General features: G+C 46.6%; 1 protein-coding gene across 1 annotated transcript in view; it reads left to right on the plus strand.

Annotated features, from left to right (window-relative positions):
* SIN3A (SIN3 transcription regulator family member A) overlaps positions 1-22,769 on the plus strand; it is a 30,680-nt gene that overhangs the window by 4,275 nt on the left and 3,636 nt on the right. Inside the window, exons 2-17 of the mRNA XM_066195994.1 lie at positions 3,186-3,406; positions 4,840-5,016; positions 6,674-6,780; positions 7,280-7,562; positions 9,420-9,671; positions 10,346-10,498; positions 11,320-11,478; positions 12,681-12,770; positions 14,170-14,288; positions 15,737-15,947; positions 17,474-17,590; positions 18,291-18,529; positions 19,732-19,915; positions 20,100-20,673; positions 21,127-21,296; positions 22,303-22,476. Coding sequence (XP_066052091.1) covers positions 3,218-3,406; positions 4,840-5,016; positions 6,674-6,780; positions 7,280-7,562; positions 9,420-9,671; positions 10,346-10,498; positions 11,320-11,478; positions 12,681-12,770; positions 14,170-14,288; positions 15,737-15,947; positions 17,474-17,590; positions 18,291-18,529; positions 19,732-19,915; positions 20,100-20,673; positions 21,127-21,296; positions 22,303-22,476 — 3,198 coding nt within the window. The 5' untranslated portion in view covers positions 3,186-3,217. The remainder of the gene's footprint in view (positions 1-3,185; positions 3,407-4,839; positions 5,017-6,673; positions 6,781-7,279; positions 7,563-9,419; positions 9,672-10,345; positions 10,499-11,319; positions 11,479-12,680; positions 12,771-14,169; positions 14,289-15,736; positions 15,948-17,473; positions 17,591-18,290; positions 18,530-19,731; positions 19,916-20,099; positions 20,674-21,126; positions 21,297-22,302; positions 22,477-22,769) is intronic.

Raw genomic sequence — 22,769 nt, forward strand, 5'->3', positions numbered from 1 at the left:
CACGCTTTGGCTAAATCAGTTCAAAATGACATGTCTAGTCTTGGGTTTCGTCCTCATTGTTCCTTCCTCAGCTTTTTGGTGGGCTGTAGGAGGGGTAGGACTTGCTGCACAACGCATCTCTCCAGCTTTTGAACAGAGAAGATTGGTGGGAGATGCCAGGGCAAGATCAGCAGGACTTCAGTGAGGAAATGAATGAACTTTGGGACCATTGAGCATCATATCTCCTTCTGCAGGATACAGACCAGTCACTCTTCTGGTGCTGGTTTGCTTTCCCCTCTCTGCAGAGTTTGGGTGGTGGTGCACGCAAAGTTCCCATCACTAGTCTCTGTCTTGGTACAGCAGAGCTTTGAGATCATCTCTCTGCTAGGATTAATAAAGCCTGTGAATTAGCAATCTTCATTAAGGGCTGGTTTGCTGCGAGACACTCTTAGTGGATTGCAGACCCTTGGTAGGAGTTAGAGTGGTGTTATTTGGGAAGATTGACTGGTGCTATTGACTATTACCCATATATTGACTATACATATATGTACAGACCACAATAATTTCACAGTTGACGCAGGTGCAGTGCTTGGATAAAAGAGTCGAAGCTCAGTTGGTGAAGGTGAGGGGAATTCAGAGGGAAAGATGAACGTTCACGAGCTGTAATTTTTGCTTTACAGAAGTTTTAGTATCAACCATACAGCAAAGTAGATTTTTGGAAGGTTGTACGCTTGGCCTGCAAGAATCAGGGGCTTCAAAAACTGATGTTCATGCTGCTGGTGTGTGTGTGTGGTGACTGTCATGATTCCTGTGGCCTCACAGGCCAAGAATTGTGGTAGCTTCGTGGGGAAAAGTCTTCTCAGACAGCCTAAGGTGGCTTTTTAATCCTCATAAGGGCACGTGAATCTTCCAGCCATCTTCTGCCCTCAAACAGCCTCTGCTTTAGGGGCTCATGAGTCCATCTGAAGGGTGAATGTGGAGTGTTGCTTTGGGAAATGAGACCCAAGGGTGGGACAGTGAACAGCCACCACACCGCTTACACACCACGTGGATCTAAACACAATATTGAAAGGGTGAGGGGAGAACCAGCCTGGGAAATCAACAGTGAGTGGCAGGACTGGCTGAGGGACCAGTGTTAGGAGCAGAAGGGTGTCCAAGTTGGTGAGTGGGTTGTAAATAGCTGCCAGCAAACCTTTGCCCAGACTTTACTCATGCACTCAGCCATTGTCATGCAAAATCCTGGCCAGCTCTGCTCGTGGGTGGATGGTGTGAGGCCAGATTTACTCAGTTTAGTCCCAGCCTTATTAGCATAAAACTACGTTTTTGCAAAGCGAAATGTGGTCTGTGCCTGAGAGAAGGAGCTCATGAGGGGTGTAACCATGTTAACCTTCCTGCTTTCATTTATCTGCAGAGACCAGCTGAAAAGACAACCAGTGCAGGCACCATTAGAAAAGTGAGCTCCTGGAGTGTGTTCCTCTGCTTGCTGGGGGTCAGGGTTTACTTAGGGTTTGTAAGTTGCAATTAGGATGCAATTGATGAGTTTTCCCCTTTACTTAGAGCAAGGAGTCCTCTTCTGCTTCCTGTCTGTGACCTGCCAGGTGATTTGGGGACCTCTTGAGAGGTTAAACTTGAAGAGTAACTTCAAAACTAAATTAAGGCATCTTCTTTGTTGTCCTACCCTCTCCAAGTGAAAGTTGGGACTAATAGATGGAGTTTATATTGGATACTGGGAGGAAATTTCTTCCTGTTGAGTTGGGGGAGGCCCTGGCAGAGGTTGCCCAGAGCAGCTGTGACTGCCCCATCCCTGGAAGTGTCCAAGGCCAGGTTGGACAGGGCTTGGAGCACCCTGAGACAGTGGAAGGTGTCCCTGCCCATGGCAGAGGCTGGAATGAGATGATCTTTAAGGTCTCTTCCAAAACAAATCTTTCCAAATCTTTTTTGTGTTTTATGTCATGGAGGGGAAAGTCTGCACCTGTCCTGCTGTTTCCTGTTTCCATATTTGACGTGAGATAATAGTTAATGATCTTTGGTTTATTTGATTAATGACAGATTTAGACTGTGAAGAGTTGCCCTGACTTGGTGGACAGGGATTGGCTCAGTTGGCTGTTGTACCATTACTCTGGGGGAACGTTGTGCCCTCTCATTTATCCATGTGCTTGCCTGTGCAATGAGTGTGTCTTAACTGCACTGAACTGAAAAGGCCTTGCTTTGGAGAGATCCTGAAGCAGAAGAGGGTGGTTTCGCTATTTTCTTTCTTTCAAAAATCTTAACAGGCTGCCTGAGCTTTTAATAAACAGCAGAAAACATCTCAAGGATGGCAGTAACTATCAATGGATAGAAAGCAGCACTGGAATTTGCCTGCAGTAAAGACTACTTTGCTTGGGGTGACTAGTTCAATCCAACAGAGCTGGGGAATTCCTGGCTTCTTTTGGAGTGGGACAGTGGCAGAATGACCTGTCAGATTCGAAGTGAAATCAAGTTGCAAAAAAGCAACTTGAGGTTGGGCAGGAACATGAAGAAAAATACGGGAGAGTAAGTGAGGGAGCTGCTGATCTGTTCTCCCTGGCAGGCAGGCAGGAATCCAACTTCTTAGTGGGGCCAGGGTGCTGGCAAGACCACAGGTGTGGCATGTGGTATCCAAAATACTCCTGGTATAGCAGACCTATGTCTTTCCCTAAAGTTACTCATGAAATGTGTTTATTAGACGTGTATTAAATGCAGAACACTTTGGGGCTTTGTAAGTGACTTCAAACTCTGATTCTACATCCTGCTTTTTTTCCCGTGTTTTAAAGCATCTCTCACAGCTGTCATCCTACCTGGACTGTCCAAGAGGGTTTTTTTTTTTTTCTGTTGTCAGTATAAACATCGTGTAGGTAACACATCCTTCCCCAGTCTGTTGCGTTCAAACACTTTGCATCACTCAGGGTCTGTGTGTGCTTCAGATGCTTCAGTTAGCAACATCCTTTAGGTGAGACTGGAGAAATCATTAACTTTCAAGTTACTACAACAATAAGGCTGTACTTTTTGTGGTGAGCTGCGGTTGCATGTTTTGTGCTGAAAGCTAAATCTTTAATTCCACTTTCCCATCTCAAGCTATCAGCACCCGAACAGACAGAAACTCGCCTGACCTGCTCGCGGTGATCCCCATGGCGCGGGACGGGAGCGCCGGATCGATTCCCTGCGCTAACCTAGTGTGTTTTCCCCAGGTTTTGTAGTGCTTCCCGAGCATGAGTTCAGCATGAAGCGGCGATTGGATGAGCAGGAGTCACCCGTGTATGCGTCGCAGCAGAGACGTATCACCAGCAGCACCGAGGCTTTCCCGCACCAGCACCGCGTGCTCGCCCCGGCCCCGCCGGTCTATGAGGCGGTTTCTGAAACCATGCAGTCGGCCACGGGGATCCAGTACTCCGTAACTCCCAGCTACCAGGTGTGTGTGCTCAGCCTTGAGCTCCCTGGGCAGCCAGCACCTGAGTTCTGGCTCTGGCAGCCGGCCTGAGTTCTGTATTTGACACAAGGTTTTGTTTTGGTAACCGGGGTTTCCTTTAAAAAATGGACAATGCATGTCTCGTTGTCAATGCTTGCTTTATTGGCTTCATTCATGAACCAACATGGTGTGGCTTGGCTTTCTTGAACACAATTCTTCTAATGATTCTCTCAGATCATGATCCCTGAAACACACAGTGAGGTTTGTGGAGGGGTTTTCCTCCATTTTTCTGGTTTTCAACAAGAAAAGGTTTGCTATTGTGGAAGACATATGGTATCTTGGGTGATCTTAAGCTTAACAGACTAGATCAGCATTTAGATTGAAGACTTTCAGGAAAATTGAAATGTTTCGGAAAACATTACCCCAGAGTCATTAGGTGGCACTCTTCCCTCTCTTGCCTGCTTAACAAGGAGCTGGCAGTTGGGAACGGGGAAAAAAAGTCTTTTTAAGAGTACACTGGAGATAGCTGTCAGTGAAAGAGCAGGGAAAAGCTATTTGTGGGATATTTGTCTTTGCCACATTTCTGGCGTGTTTAATCTTCCATGCTTGTGTTGCTGGTGAGCTGCTCTCCCTGTCTAGTGCCTGATTTTACACACGGCTTCATCCTTGCTTCTGCAGAAGGGATATTCACAATGATAGCGGCAGCCACCACCAAGCTGAAGAGCTGCAGGCAGACCCTTGCAGGGGCTGGAAGAGGGTGTGTTGATATTGGCAGTCCTTCCTAAAAAGAACTTAGATGGACCAGCAGGCAAACCCTATTTTGTTCGTGAGGATTAAATTAAGCATGTCCCATCTAAAAGAGGCTTGAATGGAAAACTGGGTTTGTGAAAATGATTTTCCAAATTGAAACTTTCCTGGTTTGCAATATGAATCAGTCCCAAAAGTGCATGCTTTCTGGTATTTCCCTGGTTTTCTAGGGGAAATACCGAGCTGGGTTTTCCCCTGAGCCTGCTGATACCAGAGAGCCACAATTTGTCTTCCAGTACTCAAACTGAATTATCAAGACTGTAGCAGCCCACAAAGATTCATTCACTCAGATTATTACTTGTGACATGCAGGGAAAGGAGAGAACCTTGCCTCCTGCCAGATTAAAAATTCCATTTTACCCTCCTTTCTCGGGTCTTTGTGCCAGGGGACATACTGGACAACCAGTGAGTGTGCAGGCTGGGGACAAGCTGTGTTTGGACCATGTTTGCAGGGAGGCCTTTCCTGTATTTGGAGGACAGTTGAGGACGAGTAAAGTTGTTAGCCGTCATGGTTAAAGTTCGAACCAGCTGCATTCTGCCTCCTCGATTGCATTGCTGCGTGTGGGAAGCCTGCAAGGCTCTGTGCTCTGTGCCACGAGGCCGTGCCTGACGTGCTGTTTGCCTTGGCAGGTGTCGGCCGTGCCGCAGAGCTCGGGCAGCCACGGCCCGGCCATCGCCGCCGTGCACAGCGGCCACCACCACCCCGCGCCCGTGCAGCCCCACGGCAGCCAGGTGGTGCAGAGCCACACGCACCCCACGCCCCCGGCCGTGCCCGTGCAGGGCCAGCAGCAGTTCCAGAGGCTCAAGGTAATGTCAGCAGCTGCCTGATGTCAGCCGTCCTCTCCCAAAATTCTTTCTGCAGCCCGGTCCCTTCTCCTTCCCTCCTTCCCTCCTTCCCTCCTTCCCTCCTTCCCTCCTTCCCTCCTTCCCTCCTTCCCTCCTTCCCTCCTTCCCTCCTTCCCTCCTTCCCTCCTTCCCTCCTTCCCTCCTTCCCTCCTTCCCTCCTTCCCTCCTTCCCTCCTTCCCTCCTTCCCTCCTTCCCTCCTTCCCTCCTTCCCTCCTTCCCTCCTTCCCTCCTTCCCTCCTTCCCTCCTTCCCTCCTTCCCTCCTTCCCTCCTTCCCTCCTTCCCTCCTTCCCTCCTTCCCTCCTTCCCTCCTTCCCTCCCATTTGATGCTTCTCGTGTTTGGGAGTCTATCGAGTGCAGAAATGGACTTCACTTTCTGCCGAAGCCGTGTTGTTTCACGTACTGTAATAAAAAGAAATTGGACTCGCCAGGAAAAGATTTGTGGCAGGGAGGGAAAGGAAAAACGTATTGCTTAGAGTATTTGGATGAATGGGTTAAATTACCAAAACATTTGGTGCTTTTCTGAACACATGGCATATGTGGGTGGTTGTGTGGGAGTAATTTGGGAGTAAGGAAGGCTCTATTCTCAGATTATGTGAAGTAAAATCCTTAAACAAAGAGAAAAGTCCACCAAAAATAACCCCTTTAAGTTGCTACATTTGGAGAAGGCGCATACATACAAATTGATGCCTGTTTCGGCTTCTTCCAAATACGGTGTGAGTCTTTTCCAGTTTTGGTGGAAACCACTGCCCTTTCCTTTTGCTGAATGTGGGAAACTTCATTCCTACAAACCTCTGAAAACCGGTTTCAAAAAGAGTGTTTCTTCCTCACAGCGAAATCCATGGAAAATCCTTGGCTGGTGCAAGGTTGGGGCTATCCATGAGTCTTTCTTGCACTGCTGTTATTTAATTTCAGACGGCAGAGAGGTCCCGTGTGTAGCTCTTGCAGCTGCTGACTGCGTGGCTGGGCTGCTGGAGGCACAGGGACCCAGAGCTCTTGCTTAAGGCCGTGGCTGTTCTTCCAGTACCTCTGAAAATTGGCTATTGGTACACGAATCATGAACCTCTTGCTGTTAGAGGTGTAAAACAATTTGCCGCCCCCAGTTGCCATTTTCAAAGCCCTTCTATGTCGAACTGAAATGTCTGGCTTTTTGAGAGGAGTGCAAGTGTGTACCTGGCAGACATCTACTACACTGAATATGTCATTTCCACTTTGCTTGTTCTTAGACTTCCATAATAATTTCCACATATGAATGCAGGAAAAGTACTCAGTCTAGTTCTGTTTATCCTAGCAGTCACTTCAGTGATGGCAAATTTGGAGTGTGTTAGGTTTTGTTGGGGTTTTTTATTCTGAGTAATTCTGCTGATCTGTGTTGCTTTTTTTCCTTTTTGTCTCTTTTTGGTACAATTTTATCTTGTGGGCCAGGAGTGGGGAGTGAGTACCACTTATTCAGACAGTGCTGGTAGTACGCTAACTAGGCTCATGAGCTTTTTGCTTCTTAATTCCCTGCCCTGGCTGAGGGCTAACAGCTGTGTTTTCAAATGATGAGTGTTTTGCAGAACAATGGGAGGTGAAATCAAATCTTCTCTGCTAATATAACCTGTCTGGTCTGTCTCCAGGTGGAGGATGCATTGTCTTACCTTGACCAGGTGAAGCTACAGTTTGGTAGTCAGCCACAGGTCTACAATGACTTCTTGGATATTATGAAGGAATTTAAATCTCAGAGGTAACAAGCTGCATTTTGCTTCTTCCTTCCAGGTTAGAAAGAGAGTGTGTGGACATGGGAGCACAGAGCAGGAGCAGAATTCTGTCCTCTGTATACAGAATAACGCACCTGGAAAATGATGTAAAAGCAGTTGTGGGCTTTGTTTTCTGAAAATGAAATGCTTCCCTTCATATGTACTAAATCTCTGCTTAGAGTGGGAGTTCACAAGTTCAGCCTTGACAGCTGATTCATCTGGCTGTCTGGTTGTCTGCCCATTAATAATGATCAGACTTGGGACTGGATCTTGTGGATATGAAACGCTGTCTGGGCTAATAAAATAATGCTAGTGTCACTCTGGAGTTCAGCAGTGTGTTTATAGGACTCAGTTTTGCATTGTTTCATATGTTAGAGGTGATAAGGGAAAAAAAAAAAATCTAATGGAAGATTGCTGTGGGGAGAGCCTTGTCCCACGGAAAGGTCCCAGAGGATGGTGAACATTGTGATCTTCTTCCTTCCTCAGCATCGACACTCCAGGCGTGATCAGCCGTGTGTCGCAGCTCTTCAAGGGCCACCCGGACTTGATCATGGGTTTCAACACCTTCCTGCCACCTGGCTACAAGATTGAGGTGCAGACCAATGACATGGTGAACGTGACAACCCCGGGGCAGGTTCACCAGATCCCCACCCACGGGCTGCAGCCCCAGCCGCAGCCGCAGCCGCCGCATCCATCGCAGCCTTCGTCGCAGTCGACCCCGACACCAGCACAGCCGGCGCCGCAGCCCACACCTGCCAAAATCAGCAAGGTGAGAGGCTTTGGGTGACCTGCACTAAGAGCATGGGGATCCTGCTTCCTCCAGCTGAAGCCAGAGAGTGAAAAATGACTTCCACGCTGCTTTTCCACAGTATTTGTGAACCTTCGTGTGTTCCCCTTCTGCTGCTGGATTAGTTTCTCATTTTCAAACTTGAAGATGTAGTCGTAGTTAATTTGACAGCAATTCAAATAAGCTTTCCAAAACGTTAAGGGTTTGGAAAAGCCTTGTTACTGGCAGTGGGGAACTGAAAGACAGTGAGAGCATCTGGTAAATGGCACACACATTATTCAAGAAGTGATCCAGCAACAGTAGGGAAAAGGTTCCTAGTTAAAGCACTGGGCACATGTTATCTGCCTGCTTTTGTGTATGTTGTCTTAGACCTAAAGTCCCAAGAAATTGCCCATAAAACAGAGGTTATGATAAAGATGTTCTTTTTGGTGTAAAAGTGTGTGTGTCGTTTCAAATACTTGAGGCAATTAAGCCTTTAGGAATCCTTTATTTGTTATTTGGTGGATTCTGCATTGCTTGAAGTCTTGTTTTCAGAATGAATGGTTTTTGTCCAGGGGTCTGGTTCAGCTGTCAGCTGGAAGGGTTCAGGACTTACTGGCAACATCTAAAGTGCAAGAGTTTAGCAAGGTGACCATGCTGTTGCCTGTAGATATTGGTGTGTGTGCCCAAAACAGAGACCTTTCAGAAACAAAGGAAATTTGACTCTGGTTTAGATATAATCCAGATACTACTGTCCAAAAGATGTTTTTTATGTGAAACAGAGCAGGATAATAGATGTTCAAGGAGATTACTTCAGATAAAGCATTGTGTATTTTAGCCTCAAAATATGAAAATGTTTCAGAGCCTTAGGGAGGGAAACTCCAAAGTTTCAAGGGCTAATCCCTAAACTGTTAGATAAAGATTGCTAGGAAAAGCTAAAGGAAAAGGTGATATGCGCTTAAAAAGCAGCAGGATTTAAAATGTTAGCTGATCTCTGGACAAACATTGTTGGGACATGCAACTTCCTGCTCAGAAATGGCAAACAAAAACATGCTGAAAGATTTGCTGAAAGATTTGCCAAACTGGACAATGCAGATCGTTGCAGAATGAACTTGCCTGTGCCAGATTTCAGGGATTTTTTTTCTGAAGAAGTGCATGCTCTCAGTAAAGATGTAACAGTCTCCCTCTTAACACCATGGGATAAGTGGTTTTCTCCCTATCAACCTGCAAAATGATGTTGAACTATCTTTGCTGAAACTTTAAAATGAGCCTGAGGGACAGGCTAGACAATGAGGTAAGATGTCCCTGCCAGGCAGGTAAAGTTGTAAGTTTAGACAGTTATTTACATTCTCAGTCCTGAAAACTCTGTAGTGCAAGTTTTGAAATGCAAAATGTGAGGGGAATAAGTACTTCCTTTTCCATTTAAAATTGCCATCTGAAAACTAATTTTTCACCTGGCTGTTCAATGTCCATTGAAAGTATTCAAAATGATTACTCGGTGCCTGCTTTTTGTCTCAAGAAACTCCAGTTTTCCTTTGCTATTGCCTTTATACATCCCACTATTCTTCACTAGTGCCCAAGTAACTTGCAGCGTTGGAGCCAGCCATACCTATGCATTTTGGCTCAGTTAAGTTTTTGAGGTAGTTTGTGTCTCTTGTCAGGTTTCAGTCCAAAGCAGTTAGCAAGGAAAATCACTTATAATAACAACAGCTCGAATGGCCCATGCATTTATTTTCCCTGATGCAGTTTAGTCTCTGCTGGCCCACTAAATATTTATCTATCCCTAAGTGGATTAAAAGTGCCTTTATCCTGACCATAAAGGGATCTGCTGCCTCCTAACACGGCTTGTGTTCCCCTCAGCCATCGCAGTTGCAGGCTCATACTCCTGCCAGCCAGCAAACGCCGCCGATCCCGCCGTACGCGTCGCCACGCTCGCCGCCCGTCCAGCCTCACACGCCTGTGACAATCTCTCTGGGCACCACACCATCCCTGCAGAACAATCAGCCCGTGGAGTTTAATCACGCCATCAACTATGTCAACAAGATCAAGAATCGGTTCCAGGGACAGCCAGACATCTACAAAGCCTTCCTGGAGATTCTCCATACGTATCAGGTGAGTGTTAGAAACATGAATTTGTGTCTACTTATGGTTATTTCTCTTGCTTTGCTTTGGGGAAGTGTCCAAAACTTGCATTTGGGTCTTCTGCTGTGCTAGCAGTGGCCAGCAGATAATCATAGACTGGTTTGGATTGGAAGGGGCCTTAAAGTTCATCTCATCCAACCATTTGCCACAGGCAGGAGCACCTTCCACTAGGTCAGGTTGCTCCAAGCCCCAGCCTGGTCATGAATTCTGCTTGAAATAAGCAGAAGTCTGGCAAATTAAAAAGATTACATAGCACTATAAAGTAATGGGTTTCAATCCATCATCTTTGTCTGGAAGTGTCCGAAATGCTTGTTTAAAAATTGGATTTGGCTTTTTTCTATGAGCATGTGTCAGGATGAGGCAATGTGGCTGTAGCTCTGTGTAAAAGGCAAAGAAACCACTTCCTTGGTCAGTGTCTTACTGTTCCAGGGCCCGTTGGGCATCTAGGATGTATTTATAATATATATGAGTATCGATACTTAGAATATATGAGAGTCCTATTATTAATATAGTATGATGCTTTAGGTAAGAAGCTGAGACCTTTGCTGTTTCATTATTTTTATCGCTGAAAGTTTATTTTTTCTTTGTCACTGGAATAGTTCATGCATCTTTTCTTCTGACACTTCTCCTCTTTCCTCTGGCAGAAAGAGCAGCGTAATGCCAAGGAGGCAGGAGGGAACTACACGCCAGCTCTGACAGAGCAGGAGGTCTATGCCCAGGTGGCTCGACTCTTCAAGAACCAGGAGGATCTGCTCTCGGAATTTGGGCAGTTCCTGCCTGATGCCAACAGCTCTGTGGTGAGTACCCTTGGATATAGGATGAAATACCTAGTGCGGACTGTTCTGTATGAAGCCAGTGTTCAGAAAAATGTGCTTTTGCTGTTACTCTCTTGGGGTGTAGAAAGGAGGTCAGCGGGGGTAGACTGTGTTTTCTGGCTACAACTTGTCTCTTAAATAAGTTTTGTTTTAAACGCAATTCCTTTGCCTGATAGGGTTGTTCTAAGTTAGTGTTGTAGCTGCAGTAAAATCCATTGATCATGGAGAAGCAGCAGAGCCCCCTGGACTGCTGCATCCAGCTTTGGGGCCCCCAGCACAGGAAGGACGTTGATCTGTCAGAGCAAGACCAGAGGAGGTCACCAAGATTATCAGAGGGATGAAGCACATCTCCTGTGAGGAAAGGCTGAGAGAATTAGGATTGTTCTGCCTGGAAAAGAGAAGGCTCAGGGGTCACCTAATTGCAGCCTTCCAGTACCTGAAGAGAGCCTCAAAGAAAGATGGAGAGACTCTTTACGAGGGCATGGAGTGACAGGACAAGGGGGAATGGCTTCAAACTGAAAGAGAGTAAGTTTAGATTAGATATTAGGAAAAAATTCTTCCCTGTGAGGGTGGTGAGACACTGCCACTGGCTACCGTGAGAAGCTGTGGCTGCCCTATCCCTGGAGGTGTTCAAGGACAGGTTGAATGGAACTCTGGGCAACTTGGAATAGTGAAGGGTGTCCCTGACCACAGCATGGCATTGGAACTGAATGATATTAAAGGTCCCTTCCAACCCAGACCATTCTGTGACATTTTGTGTGGAGCGTAGCCCTGATGGTCTTACGGGTTTGTCTCTGAACAAGCTGTTGAGTAAGACAACTGCAGAGAAAGTGGAATCTGTCAGGAACGACCACGGGGGCACAGTGAAGAAGCCACAGCTCAACAACAAGCAGCAGAGACCCAACCAGAACGGCTGCCAGATCCGACGGCACTCGGGCACTGGAGCAACCCCTCCGGTGAAGGTAAGAGCCTGTGCTGCTCCTTCAGAGCCCTGTCTGTCCCAGGAGGCTGGGGCACACCAGGATGTGTTTTCCAAGTCCTTGTGATTTTCGTGGTGTGGACTGCAGCTTGAGAAAATGGAAAAGAATGTTTGTCTTTAAACCTTTCAGAAGTCCTTGTTTCCAAGCTCAAGTCTTTGCCTCTGATTTTTGCAAACTGGTGGTGGTACGTAGTTACTTTAATGGCTTGGGGAAACAGAGTTTTCATCACTTTATTAGAAAGGTGTAGTTTTATTAGCAGTGTTTAATGAGGGGGAGTTGTGGAGTCTGGAGACAAAAGTCTCAGTAATGCCACAGAATAAATTTGTCCAATATTTGTAGCAAATGTTGCTAAGGCACGTAGGAGAAGACCAGCTGAAAAGGTGTGCCAGAAAGCTTTGCTGTAGTAGAATTTAGAGCAGATGCAGTAGTATCATGTTTGCTCATCTTTCCTCTGATAAAGCTTTTAATACAATGATGAATGATTATTCTCTCAGCAGAGTTTGCCCTTTTCAAATGACGCACGATTTGTGAGAGCAGAGAGGTTTTGTAGTGCAACAAAAATTGTCCTTTGGCCAGGTGGCTTCGTGTTTGTGCATGAAGGATAAATTTACCTGGGTTTTTTTGAAGCCAGTATATCTTCCTTTGTCATGAAAAGCATCAGCAGGCATAATTGTACCATTTAAGTCCCCTTCTGCCCTTTCCCTTCCTCTTCAAATCAAAGGAACCGAGATGAAGCACGTTTTGGGTGCAACTTTCAGCCTTTCTGAGGATGGGGAAAATGAAGTATCTTGCAGTAGAATGTAAGAAAGAAAAAAAAATTGTCATTCTGAGGAGGTGTAAGACTTGCAGAACTGGATGAGTGATAGGAAAATAATTTATTCTGGCAGTTTTCCAAACTAGTTATCCAAGTAAGATATGCCTTAGTGTGATTGAAACAATCAACTAGTTACAGGAAAGGGTGCAACAATGTATTACAAGTATTTGGAGTGGCATGCTACTTATTAACATTCAGTAAATTAACTTGTAGCACATGTTTTAATAGACTTTTCCTTCAAAAAAGCCACCTTTCCTTTAATGGGAAGCACATGGTGGGATCAGGGAGCTGGCACTCATGTGTGATAGATAATCAAATTATCTCAACTTGCTTGCAATTTTTAATTGCCTTTCCTTTTTTTTGATAACAGAAGAAACCAAAGCTGCTTGGTTTGAAAGACCAGTCTTTGGCAGAAGCCAGCAAACATGGTGTGGGGACAGAATCTCTCTTCTTTGAGAAGGTGAGAGGCAGGATGCAGATGTTGCATGTCCTTGATGTATGTCTTTCCTGTATACACATCTGGATTTCTATCACAGTGAAGTGTGTGAGATTTACACCACCCTGATAACATCTCTCAGCTTGCCCTCAGATGTATCCTGCGACCTCTAAGTCGGATCCAATTCCTTAAAAATTGGTGATATTTTTCACATGTGTCTTTTCCCCAAACTCCTTCTCCAGCTTTCCACCTGCTGCTGCTGCAATTTGTTGGAGGGAATGGGAATTTTTTCCTGTAGCCCACACTCCAAACTGTTTTCCCCTTTATGAGATCCCCATACAGCTGATGATGTGCATGGTGCGTCTTGCTGTGTCGGCACAGCTTGTACCCATCTACAGCCAGCTGGCTGCAGTGGGGGAGCTCAGTTTACAAAGCACCTGATTCATATTTACATTGGGTTGGGTTTTTTTTTTTCATTTCCCCTCAGAGATTAATCTAATTAATTGCACAGTTGTTACCTGTTGCTGGTTTAGCACACAGATCAAGTGAAGGAGATATGGGATGTTTCCAAGTGGTACCTTGGTGTCTTCTCTGAGATGTCCATACATTGCCTTATAGCTCAGAGGGGAGTATGGAACAAACTTTAAATCGTCCTTTTAAGCAATATTCACGCCCTGATGACAGTCTTGGCTGCTCCCTGCTGATCTGGTGAATTCTGCAGCATGATGGGAACCAGCTAATGGTAACTGGGAGCCAATTTATTGCTTGGAGGACGTGTAGGTGTTAATATGAGTAAACCTAGAAATCCCTGCTGTGGAATTATAACCATAATGGTGAATAACTTAACAATGATAGATCTCAGTCTGATGTGTAGGTCCAACTGTTCTTGTGGGAAAGGTAATTGGTGTTGGGATGAATAGTTTGCCTTCCTAATTCTGTGAAGATCAGGGTTACAGAAGGAGGATTGTATGTGATAATCCAAGCTGGAAGCAGGCAGAGGCTGGAGAGGTGCTGCCCAGGGCACGGGTCTCATACACCCCACTCCCTACTGGAAATACTCTCTGGAGTTTAAAAGCAGCCTGGGTGGGTTTGTGGTGCTGCAGTTACAACTGATGTTGTCCATGATTCCAGTGGGTTTTAACCCAGCTTTTACAGGGTTCTTTGAAGGATTTAGTTCTTTACTTGCAACTCCTTTCTTAGAGCAGTGCCCCAGTGCTGACATTGCAGGGGATCCCAGCGTGGGGATGGCTCCCATCACTACCAGTTTGTCTGGCCCTTTGTACAGGGCAGGTTCTCTCCTTTCAACTCCCTTAAAGATTTGTGTGCCTTGGTGGGAAGCAGTGTCAAATCCAGGTCTCCAGGACCTCCCCCTGCTCAGTCTCACCCTGACAGCTCCTCTTTTCCCCCGTCTCCTCTCCCTCAGGTGCGCAAAGCTCTGCGTAGCACAGAAGCGTACGAGAACTTCCTGCGCTGCCTGGTCATTTTCAACCAGGAGGTGATCTCCCGGGCCGAGCTCGTGCAGCTGGTTTCTCCATTCCTGGGGTAAGTGCAGCCCCTTTCCTGGTCTGTTTCTGTTGTGGAGCCAGGAAAGCAACACTCGCCTTCATGGTCTTCTGCACTGCCCTTTCCTGTTCCTTATTCCAGAGAGATTCCCAGCTGTGTCCTGACAGGCAGCGTGCAGGAGCAGTACAGGTGTTGCTTGCTGTGTGCCTTCCCTTTCCAGTAGGGCAAACAAAATTATTAGCAGCCTGTTATTGCAGTTTCTTGCTCTGGAATCATGGGTTATGTCATTTGAGAAAAGATTGACTGTCTAATTACATAGGAAATGTCCCCCAAAGAAGCAGAGTGCTGATATAAAATCACTAAAGTTTCCGAAAAGTAGCTGAATTCTGTCACAAGGCTAAAAATGTTAAAGAACTCTGTACTTTAAATAGGAATTTATGACTTCCATGACTGTCAGTAGTGTACAGAACAGCTCTGTTAATTGGTTGAAACAGACAGATATCCTCTCATCGGCTTTGGGCAACAGGTTTCTTTTTCCTGGGCACTGAATTGCTGGTTGCAAGGGAGAAGGCAACATAAATTGGGTTCAGGACCCCATCACAGTAGCTACTGTGCAGAGAAACCACCCTAAGGAGCTTCCACTCACTCTGTAGGTTCACTGGAATTAGTCAGGCATCAGCAGGATGCCTGACTTCAGGTAGAAAAGGTACAATATTTTGCAAGAAAATTCTGTACTTTTCCCATCTACTGCCTGTGCTCCTAACTGTAGGGAAATATATGATACAGGGGTTTTTTTATTCTGGAGTTGGACATTATCTTTTGCCATATAATGAAAAAAGCAATTGATAACTAGCGATTCATTTCATCCTATTGCTGGAGCTTTGCATGAGATAAGAAGACATGAACAAGTGCTGTATTTTAGACAAATAAATTTTTCAGGAAACTTTGTAAACAGGTGAACTTGGGCCTTGCTGGCAAAGGCTTCTCCATAATTTGTGCTGCTCTGTGGAAATCTGGTTCAAGCCATTGCTTGGCACTGAAACTTTTTGCTGTGTAGTTACAGAACTGCCTTTTGGTTTCTTCTGGCTGCCTCTGGAAAGGAAAGGTCTGGTTTAAGGTTCAAACCACTGGCAAACAATGAGGAATTTGGCCTGAGTTCACTACCAGGGTAGTTTGGGAAGACCCAGATGTGACTGTGCCGTGAATGCTGTTCCTGTAGCAAAAGCTTTGACAGCTGCTCCTTGCTTGTCACTAATCCTAAAGCACCTTACTTGCACCAAGAGAGCAATCCCCCACCTGGTCAACAACAGGTGCTTGCTTCCCATTTGGTCAGGCTCTGTGGAAGTGGGGTTAAGTAGTGAGGGTCTTCTCACCAGAATGACAATTTAGAAGGTTGTCTGTAGTAATCCATTCTAGCCTCAGCCTCGCAGCTCAGCGCTGTTTGAGTTCTGCTTAGCTCGTTTTTCACTTCATTCCTTTTATTTTAGGAAATTCCCAGAACTGTTCACTTGGTTTAAAAACTTTCTGGGGTATAAGGAGTCTGTTCACATGGAGACATATCCGAAGGAACGGGCTACTGAGGGGATTGCCATGGAGATTGACTATGCCTCCTGCAAGAGGCTGGGCTCCAGCTACCGAGCCTTGCCCAAGAGCTACCAGCAACCCAAATGCACAGGGCGGACTCCGCTGTGTAAAGAGGTAAGGCAGAGCCACAGAGGAATGCTCTTCTCAGCCTTTCTAAAGCATTGGAGCAAAAGCGAGCAAAACGGAGCAGGATGGGGAATTTAGTTTGTATCTCTGCGGTGGAGAGGTTCCTGGGGATGTCAGGGCACACCTGGTGGTGGTGAGCATGGAGTGGGGCCAGGCAGCTGCCTGCTCTGCACTGATCCACACTGATCCGTGCTGCTCCTGCACCCGGGCATGTGTGGGCACACCATCCTGGCTCGGGATCGCCGCGGTGCGTGTGGCAGCCCCAGGGGAGCACGCCTAAGGAATTCCTAGTGGCACTCCCGTAAACATCTGGATCATATCCAGAAGCTCTTGCACAGGGTTGAGGCATCAGTCTAGGAACTGGGTTATGCTGGAAGCTGGCTGGGAGTTGTGGTGCCCACGTGGCTTTGATGGTTGGCATCAGCTCTTCTCCAGCATTGTTTGTGAAAGGTTTGCATAGAGCGCTGGGGAGCAGCTGGAGAAAAACCTACTGAATAGTTATGACGGTTAATTACTGACCTACCTAATGCTCCTACATTTTATTTATGATGTGTTACGTAGTACAACCTGTGAAAGGAACATGAAGATTGCAAACTTAAGTAGGAGGTGACAGAACTGGTGTTCTGTGTGGTCTTAATGTGATCTCAGAGGTCCTTTATAAGGTAGTATGTAATTCAGGATTATTGCTACCTTTTCACCTAAATTCCCACTTAGCCTGCTTTCAGAGTTGTCTCTAGGCCAACTTTAAAAGAAAATCATATTTTCTGTAGACAGATTCTCCCACGTATTCCTTCAGATGCATCTTTCTTTCTCCCTGAAATGCTGAATTTTTAATCCGTGTCTTGACACGTCTCTCAAAAGCTTCTTGTGTGATGCAGTTACAAACTTTTCTCCCTGTGAGAATCTAATGACTCAGTTGTTCAGGCTTTGTGTTTATGAAAACTGGACCTGGCTTTCAAGACTGCCTGCATTGTTTCTTAGCCTTCAGCCTCTTTGAGGTTGTTGTTGGGTTTTTTGTTTGTTTATTTGTTTGCTTTTTAATGTTCTGCTCCTATATTGAAAGCTGCAGGTGCTGAGCTGTTTGTCAGGAAAGGTGATGCTGGGGTATGGTTTTATACTTCCAATAAGTCTTATTTGGAGGCAGCAACTGTGTCCTGTCTAACAGTCACGTCTGCTGTGGTGACCACACAGTGTTGATGGTGAATCACACATGGGGAACCAGCTGGTTCCAGCTGACTAATCCAAAGTAGCAGAAAAGCTCCTTTCACCTTTATTTCCTCTTCTCTCACAAGTCTTTTCCTCACAGCTCCAGCCTATGAATTTTTCAGGCTGCCTAGCTGTTTGGGTTCTGGCTGTTTGGGGTTGCCCTGTGAGTGCTGGGCTTCAGAAGGAGCGCACACTTTTTCCAACTGGGAATTAGACTGTCCCGTCAGAAGACTGCTCTTGAAGCTGGCCAGGTGTGATCCCCTTGAACACTGACCACAACTCTTGTTCTCCCTCTACCTCCCTCAAAGGTTTTGAATGACACCTGGGTCTCCTTCCCATCCTGGTCTGAAGATTCCACATTTGTGAGCTCCAAGAAGACACAATATGAAGAGCACATCTACAGGTGTGAGGACGAGCGTTTTGAGGTAAATTGCTTTTCCTTGGTTCATGTCTCAGAAAGCTCTGTTCTGTGAACAGTTAATGAAACTGGTGTAATGATGTCTTTAATGCTGCATCTTTTATTGTGTCTGCCACCTGGTTTTTGGCATAAAAGCTTGCTTTCTCTTTTCTTCAAGACTCCTTGGCTGCAAAACCACTAAGTTGCCACCCTTGCCCGTCACCTTTTGTGTGGAGCTCTTTGTTCACCCCGCTCCACATGAGATTGTTGAATAGCCAGCATGGAATTGTTGCATCTTTTCTGTTCTTCCTGCCCACGTAGTGTATGAGAACATGCATTCCCCTGTAATCATCTGCAAAGCAATGTGTTCAGGATTTTAAATGACTGACATTTTGACTGGAAATGAAAGTTAGCTGGGCAATTACCTGAATCTGCACAGATTTGGCACGTCCTTTTGTAGAGTAACTGTCAATTGTGTTCTATTCCCAGCTGGAAGATGTAATTTCCGAACAGTATCATTCTGGTAGCCTTTAAATTCTTACACGGTATTATTTAGGTAGCAGATGAAATATAATTGGATTATTTTAGAGCAGCTGAACACCAAAGTGCTCGAGTACCCCTTGTTAAACAGGCGCAGCTTCTTGTTTCGTGTCACTTGAACGTTTGCCTCGGTGAAGTATCATGTTTTGTCTATTCAAATGCTACGGCTAATGCACTGTTCTCTCCAGCTGGATGTTGTCTTGGAGACCAACCTGGCAACGATCCGTGTTCTCGAGGCAATCCAGAAGAAGCTGTCACGCTTGTCTGCGGAGGAGCAGGCCAAATTCCGGCTGGACAACACCCTGGGGGGCACCTCGGAGGTGATCCACCGCAAGGCTCTCCAGAGGATATATGCTGACAAAGCAGCTGACATCATCGATGGGCTTCGCAAGAACCCGTCTGTGGCTGTGCCCATTGTGCTGAAAAGGTACTGATTGCCCCAGCACCCTGCCCCAGGGTCCTTTCCAAAGGGTGATGCACTGTATGCCACCCAAATTTATGGAAAAGTGGCTAATTTCTGCCCCCAAGGAGTGTGCCCTCCACAAGGCTGTAAATTTGCCCCAAAAGGTTGTGGCTGCCCCATCCCTGAAAGTGTTCGAGGCCAGGTTGGGCAGGGCTTGGAGCAACATGGTCTAGTGGAAAGTGTCCCTGCCCATGGCAGGGGGTGGAACAAGATGATCTGTAAGGTCTCTTCCAAACCAAACTATTCCATGATTCTATTATTCTGTGAAAATAAGAAGTTCATTTATATTCTGGACAGTTGGTGTATTCCGTAATCATCACCTAAAGGGAATTGCCCTCCTGAAGTAAAATCCTTACAGCTCAGCTGGAAGGATATAGAGCTTTTGTTGTCTCCTCTTAAACTTTTTTCTTCCCTGGTGTCAGCACTGCCTGTAAGATAAGGGAAGTGTTGTCCCAGGGCTAAATGTGATCCCTTTCCAGATCCTATGGGCGTGTGTGCCCAGATCATGGTGTCTCTGCTATCCTCAGATTCCCAGTCGTGTTTCTGTTGTCAGCCTCCCCTTCCTCAGTTAACAGGGAGTGGATGCTACAACTCCTTGGGGAAGGTTGAAGAGATGTGTAAGCAGTACGTGCTGTTTTATCTCTGTGGGGCTCTTGGTCCTGTGTTTTGGAGTTCTAGAGCTGGGTGTAGCAGCCTTCCCAGGATACCTGCCAGGTCCTAGTTTCCCTGCCCTTCTTGGACTGAATCAGGGGTGCTTTGCTTGGGATGCTGAGTCAAGGTTCAGGAGTGCATTCCCAGGATACTCAGCTGTCCATGCTTTGTTCATTGTCCAAACTAAGCTGCTCCTGTTCCACGGGTGGAGCTTTCTGGGGATTTCTGAGAGACCAGGGCCAGCTTTTTTTGCCTTCCCTGTCCCTTTATTCCTTCTCCTGAGGCTGCTTTTTTGTTCCTGTGTGGTTTTACCCAAATGTGAAAGAAGCACAGAGTGATTTCTCCAGAAGAGTGTGTCCAGAGGGCACCTCCTGGAAATCTCCTTTCTGTGGGATATCTTTGATCCATGCCCATTGCATTGGGAGTTTAGCTCTTGTCAACACTTGCCAAGACCATGGGCTGAGGTTTTTCTTGTATGCTCACCACTTAGCTCACCTTTGTTTTCTTGATCCAAGGTTAAAGATGAAAGAGGAAGAATGGCGAGAAGCCCAGAGAGGATTTAATAAAGTCTGGCGAGAGCAGAATGAGAAGTATTACCTGAAATCCTTGGACCACCAGGGCATCAACTTCAAGCAGAATGATACCAAGGTCCTAAGGTCAAAGAGTCTCCTCAATGAGATTGAAAGCATCTACGATGAGGTGAGATGGTCACCAATAGTTTCTTTCCCTCGAGCTTATGTACTTTGCTAGTGCAGTTTCAATTCCTGTTCCTCACAGCTTGATGAGGGAGGAAGTCTGTTCCACTGGCAGAACTTCCTAGCAGGCTCTTGGATGGTGGAGAGGGATTGTTTAGGCTGATTTTTATGCTGTTTCTCCTTTGTAGAGGCAAGAACAGGCTTCAGAAGACAATGCTGGAGTGCCCACAGGCCCACACCTCTCACTAGCCTATGAAGACAAGCAGATCCTGGAAGATGCTGCCTCTCTCATCATCCACCACGTGAAGCGGCAGACGGGAATCCAGAAAGAGGACAAGTATAAAATCAAGCAGATCATGTATCACTTCATTCCAGACCTGCTATTTGCTCAGCGAGGTGAACTCTCGGATGTGGAAGAGGAAGAAGAAGAGGAAATGGATGTGGACGAAGCTACTGGGGCTGCAAAAAAGCACAACGGTGTTGGGGGTAGTCCTCCCAAAACCAAGCTGATGTTCAACAACACGACAGCCCAGAAGCTGCGGGGCATGGATGAGGTCTACAACCTCTTCTACGTGAACAGCAACTGGTACATCTTCATGAGGCTGCACCAGATCCTGTGCCTGCGGCTGCTGCGGATCTGCACCCAGGCCGAGCGGCAGATCGAGGAGGAGACGAGGGAACGGGAGTGGGAGAGGGAAGTGCTGGGCATAAAGCGAGACAAGAGTGACAGTCCTGCCATCCAGCTGCGACTGAAGGAGCCCAGTGAGTGACTTCTGGAGGGAGGCTGGGGGGGAAATGGTGCTTCTGTTTTGTACTATTGGTGACAGGGTGTTTGGTGTCTTCAGGCACGTGACAGCAGTGACGCTTTAAGATGGGCTCTCCTTTATTATCCCTGGGGAGGTGGGAAGATGTGGAGGACATTGGACTTGGAATAGCAGAAGGATAATACACAGCAGTTACTCCATAAGAGCTTTCGTTTTACACTTGCGTATCCTCAAGTTCTCTAAGTAAAAGCTTTCAGAAATCAAAAGAGGAGGCTAGAGCTAGAAAGCAAGAGATTATGAAAATACTTGTGGCCTAAAAAGGACTTATCTATGTCCATAAGAAAAGTTAAAGTAACTCTTCAGCTAAAGTGGGGGTCACCTGAGGACCAGCACTCACAGCAACCCTTCCTGGGGGTGGTGTGCCCATCTCTCCCCTTCTCTCCTGTGGCAGTGGACATCGACGTTGAGGATTACTACCCGGCCTTCCTGGACATGGTGCGCAACCTCCTGGACGGGAACATGGACTCGTCGCAGTACGAGGACTCCCTGCGCGAGATGTTCACCATCCACGCCTACATCGCCTTCACCATGGACAAGCTGATCCAGAGCATCGTCCGACAGGTGCCTGCCTGCCAGCGAGGCCTGGGGCCTGGGTGGGGTGGGAGAAAGCAGACAGCTGGTGTGCCACAGGCTGACATTGGAGGCAATGTTGAGTGCCCACATGGGGAATTTCAGGGGTGAGCAGGTAAATTCAGGGTGTTTCCTCACCCAGCTCTCTAACTCTCATAGTAGAGAGATGATTGAAGGTGATTTCTAATCTGTTTGAATTATTGAGAATATCCTCTTCGGAGTTCTCCTTGTTTTCCAGATGTTTTAGGATATAAGTATTCAAAGCATGTCCAGAGCTAATCTTGCTTTAGCCTTAAAAAAAAAGGAAATGACATCTAAATAGTTCCTTTCCATCAGGGCTGCAGGAGTGCACACTTTTTCTAAAAACCTTTTGTCTTTTATCTGGCTGCTGGAGTAGCTCATTTTGGCTGTTAAACTCCAGTCCCTTTATTGGGTTGGTAGGAAGAACGTGTGAGCAAAGGAAAATTTCTTGTGCCTTTTTGTAGCATAAAGAACAAAAACAGACACAAGGGGACTGGAAGTGGAATAACTTGAAAGGGCTTTCCTCTTTCAGAAGGGTAGAGCTGCTCTTCAGAAGCCCTTCAGTCCAGAGATTAACTGAATTCAGAGGACAGCTGGGGGACTTCTGATTTTTAAACTTACCCAAAGTATGGGTTTGATCTTCAACCTCCCGCCCCTCTCCTCAGACACGGCAGCAGCCCCTTGGTGAGGAGAGGACACGCTGTGTCACGGAGCTCTGGCCCTTCCTCCCCTGCTGCTCATCAGAAAGTTCTCTGTGCGTAGTTTTTCTCAGAGTAGCTGTGCTTTGTCTCCTGCTAACTTTTCTAAAGATACTGTAGGGTTTTCACATAGTAGCAGGGATTATCTGCAAGTGGAAGAAGCTAAGGGTGTTTTGCTTGAGCTCGATCCCGTCGTTACACCCTTATTTTATTCTGTTCTGATGGAGGTGTAGCAGCCTCTCTGACAAACCCCTTCCCCCCGTTGCTCCTGTTTGCAGCTCCAGCACATCGTGAGCGATGAGATCTGCGTGCAGGTGACAGACCTGTACCTGTCAGAGAACAGCAACGGAGCCACCGGAGGTCTCCTCGCCTCCCAGTCTTCCCGCACGCTCCTGGAGGCCGCCTACCAGCGCAAAGCCGAGCAGCTCATGTCCGAGGAGAACTGCTTCAAGGTAAAGCCAGGCTCTGAACCACGGCGTAAAACCAGCAAGAGCTGAGGGGGATGCCTTTTAGGAAGGGAGAGGCACCAGTCCTTTAAAAAGAACCTGGTTTAGGCACCCAAAAATGAAGAAAATGAACTCCATCCCAGCCAAAACCAGCACACGTGCTGACAGCTTTTGGAACATAGGTTAATGCTTCTGTAAGGGCCCCTCAGAAATGAAGTTTCAAGGAGGAATGTATTTCCTGGAACAGCAATGAATATCCCCTGTGCTTTACAGCAGCTTTGGGCTGTATCGTACTGACT

The sequence above is a fragment of the Chamaea fasciata genome, unplaced genomic scaffold (genome assembly GCF_029207755.1).
Source record: "Chamaea fasciata isolate MVZ Bird 193981 ecotype frontalis unplaced genomic scaffold, bChaFas1.0.hap1 SCAF_14, whole genome shotgun sequence".
Classification (NCBI taxonomy): domain Eukaryota; kingdom Metazoa; phylum Chordata; class Aves; order Passeriformes; family Sylviidae; genus Chamaea; species Chamaea fasciata.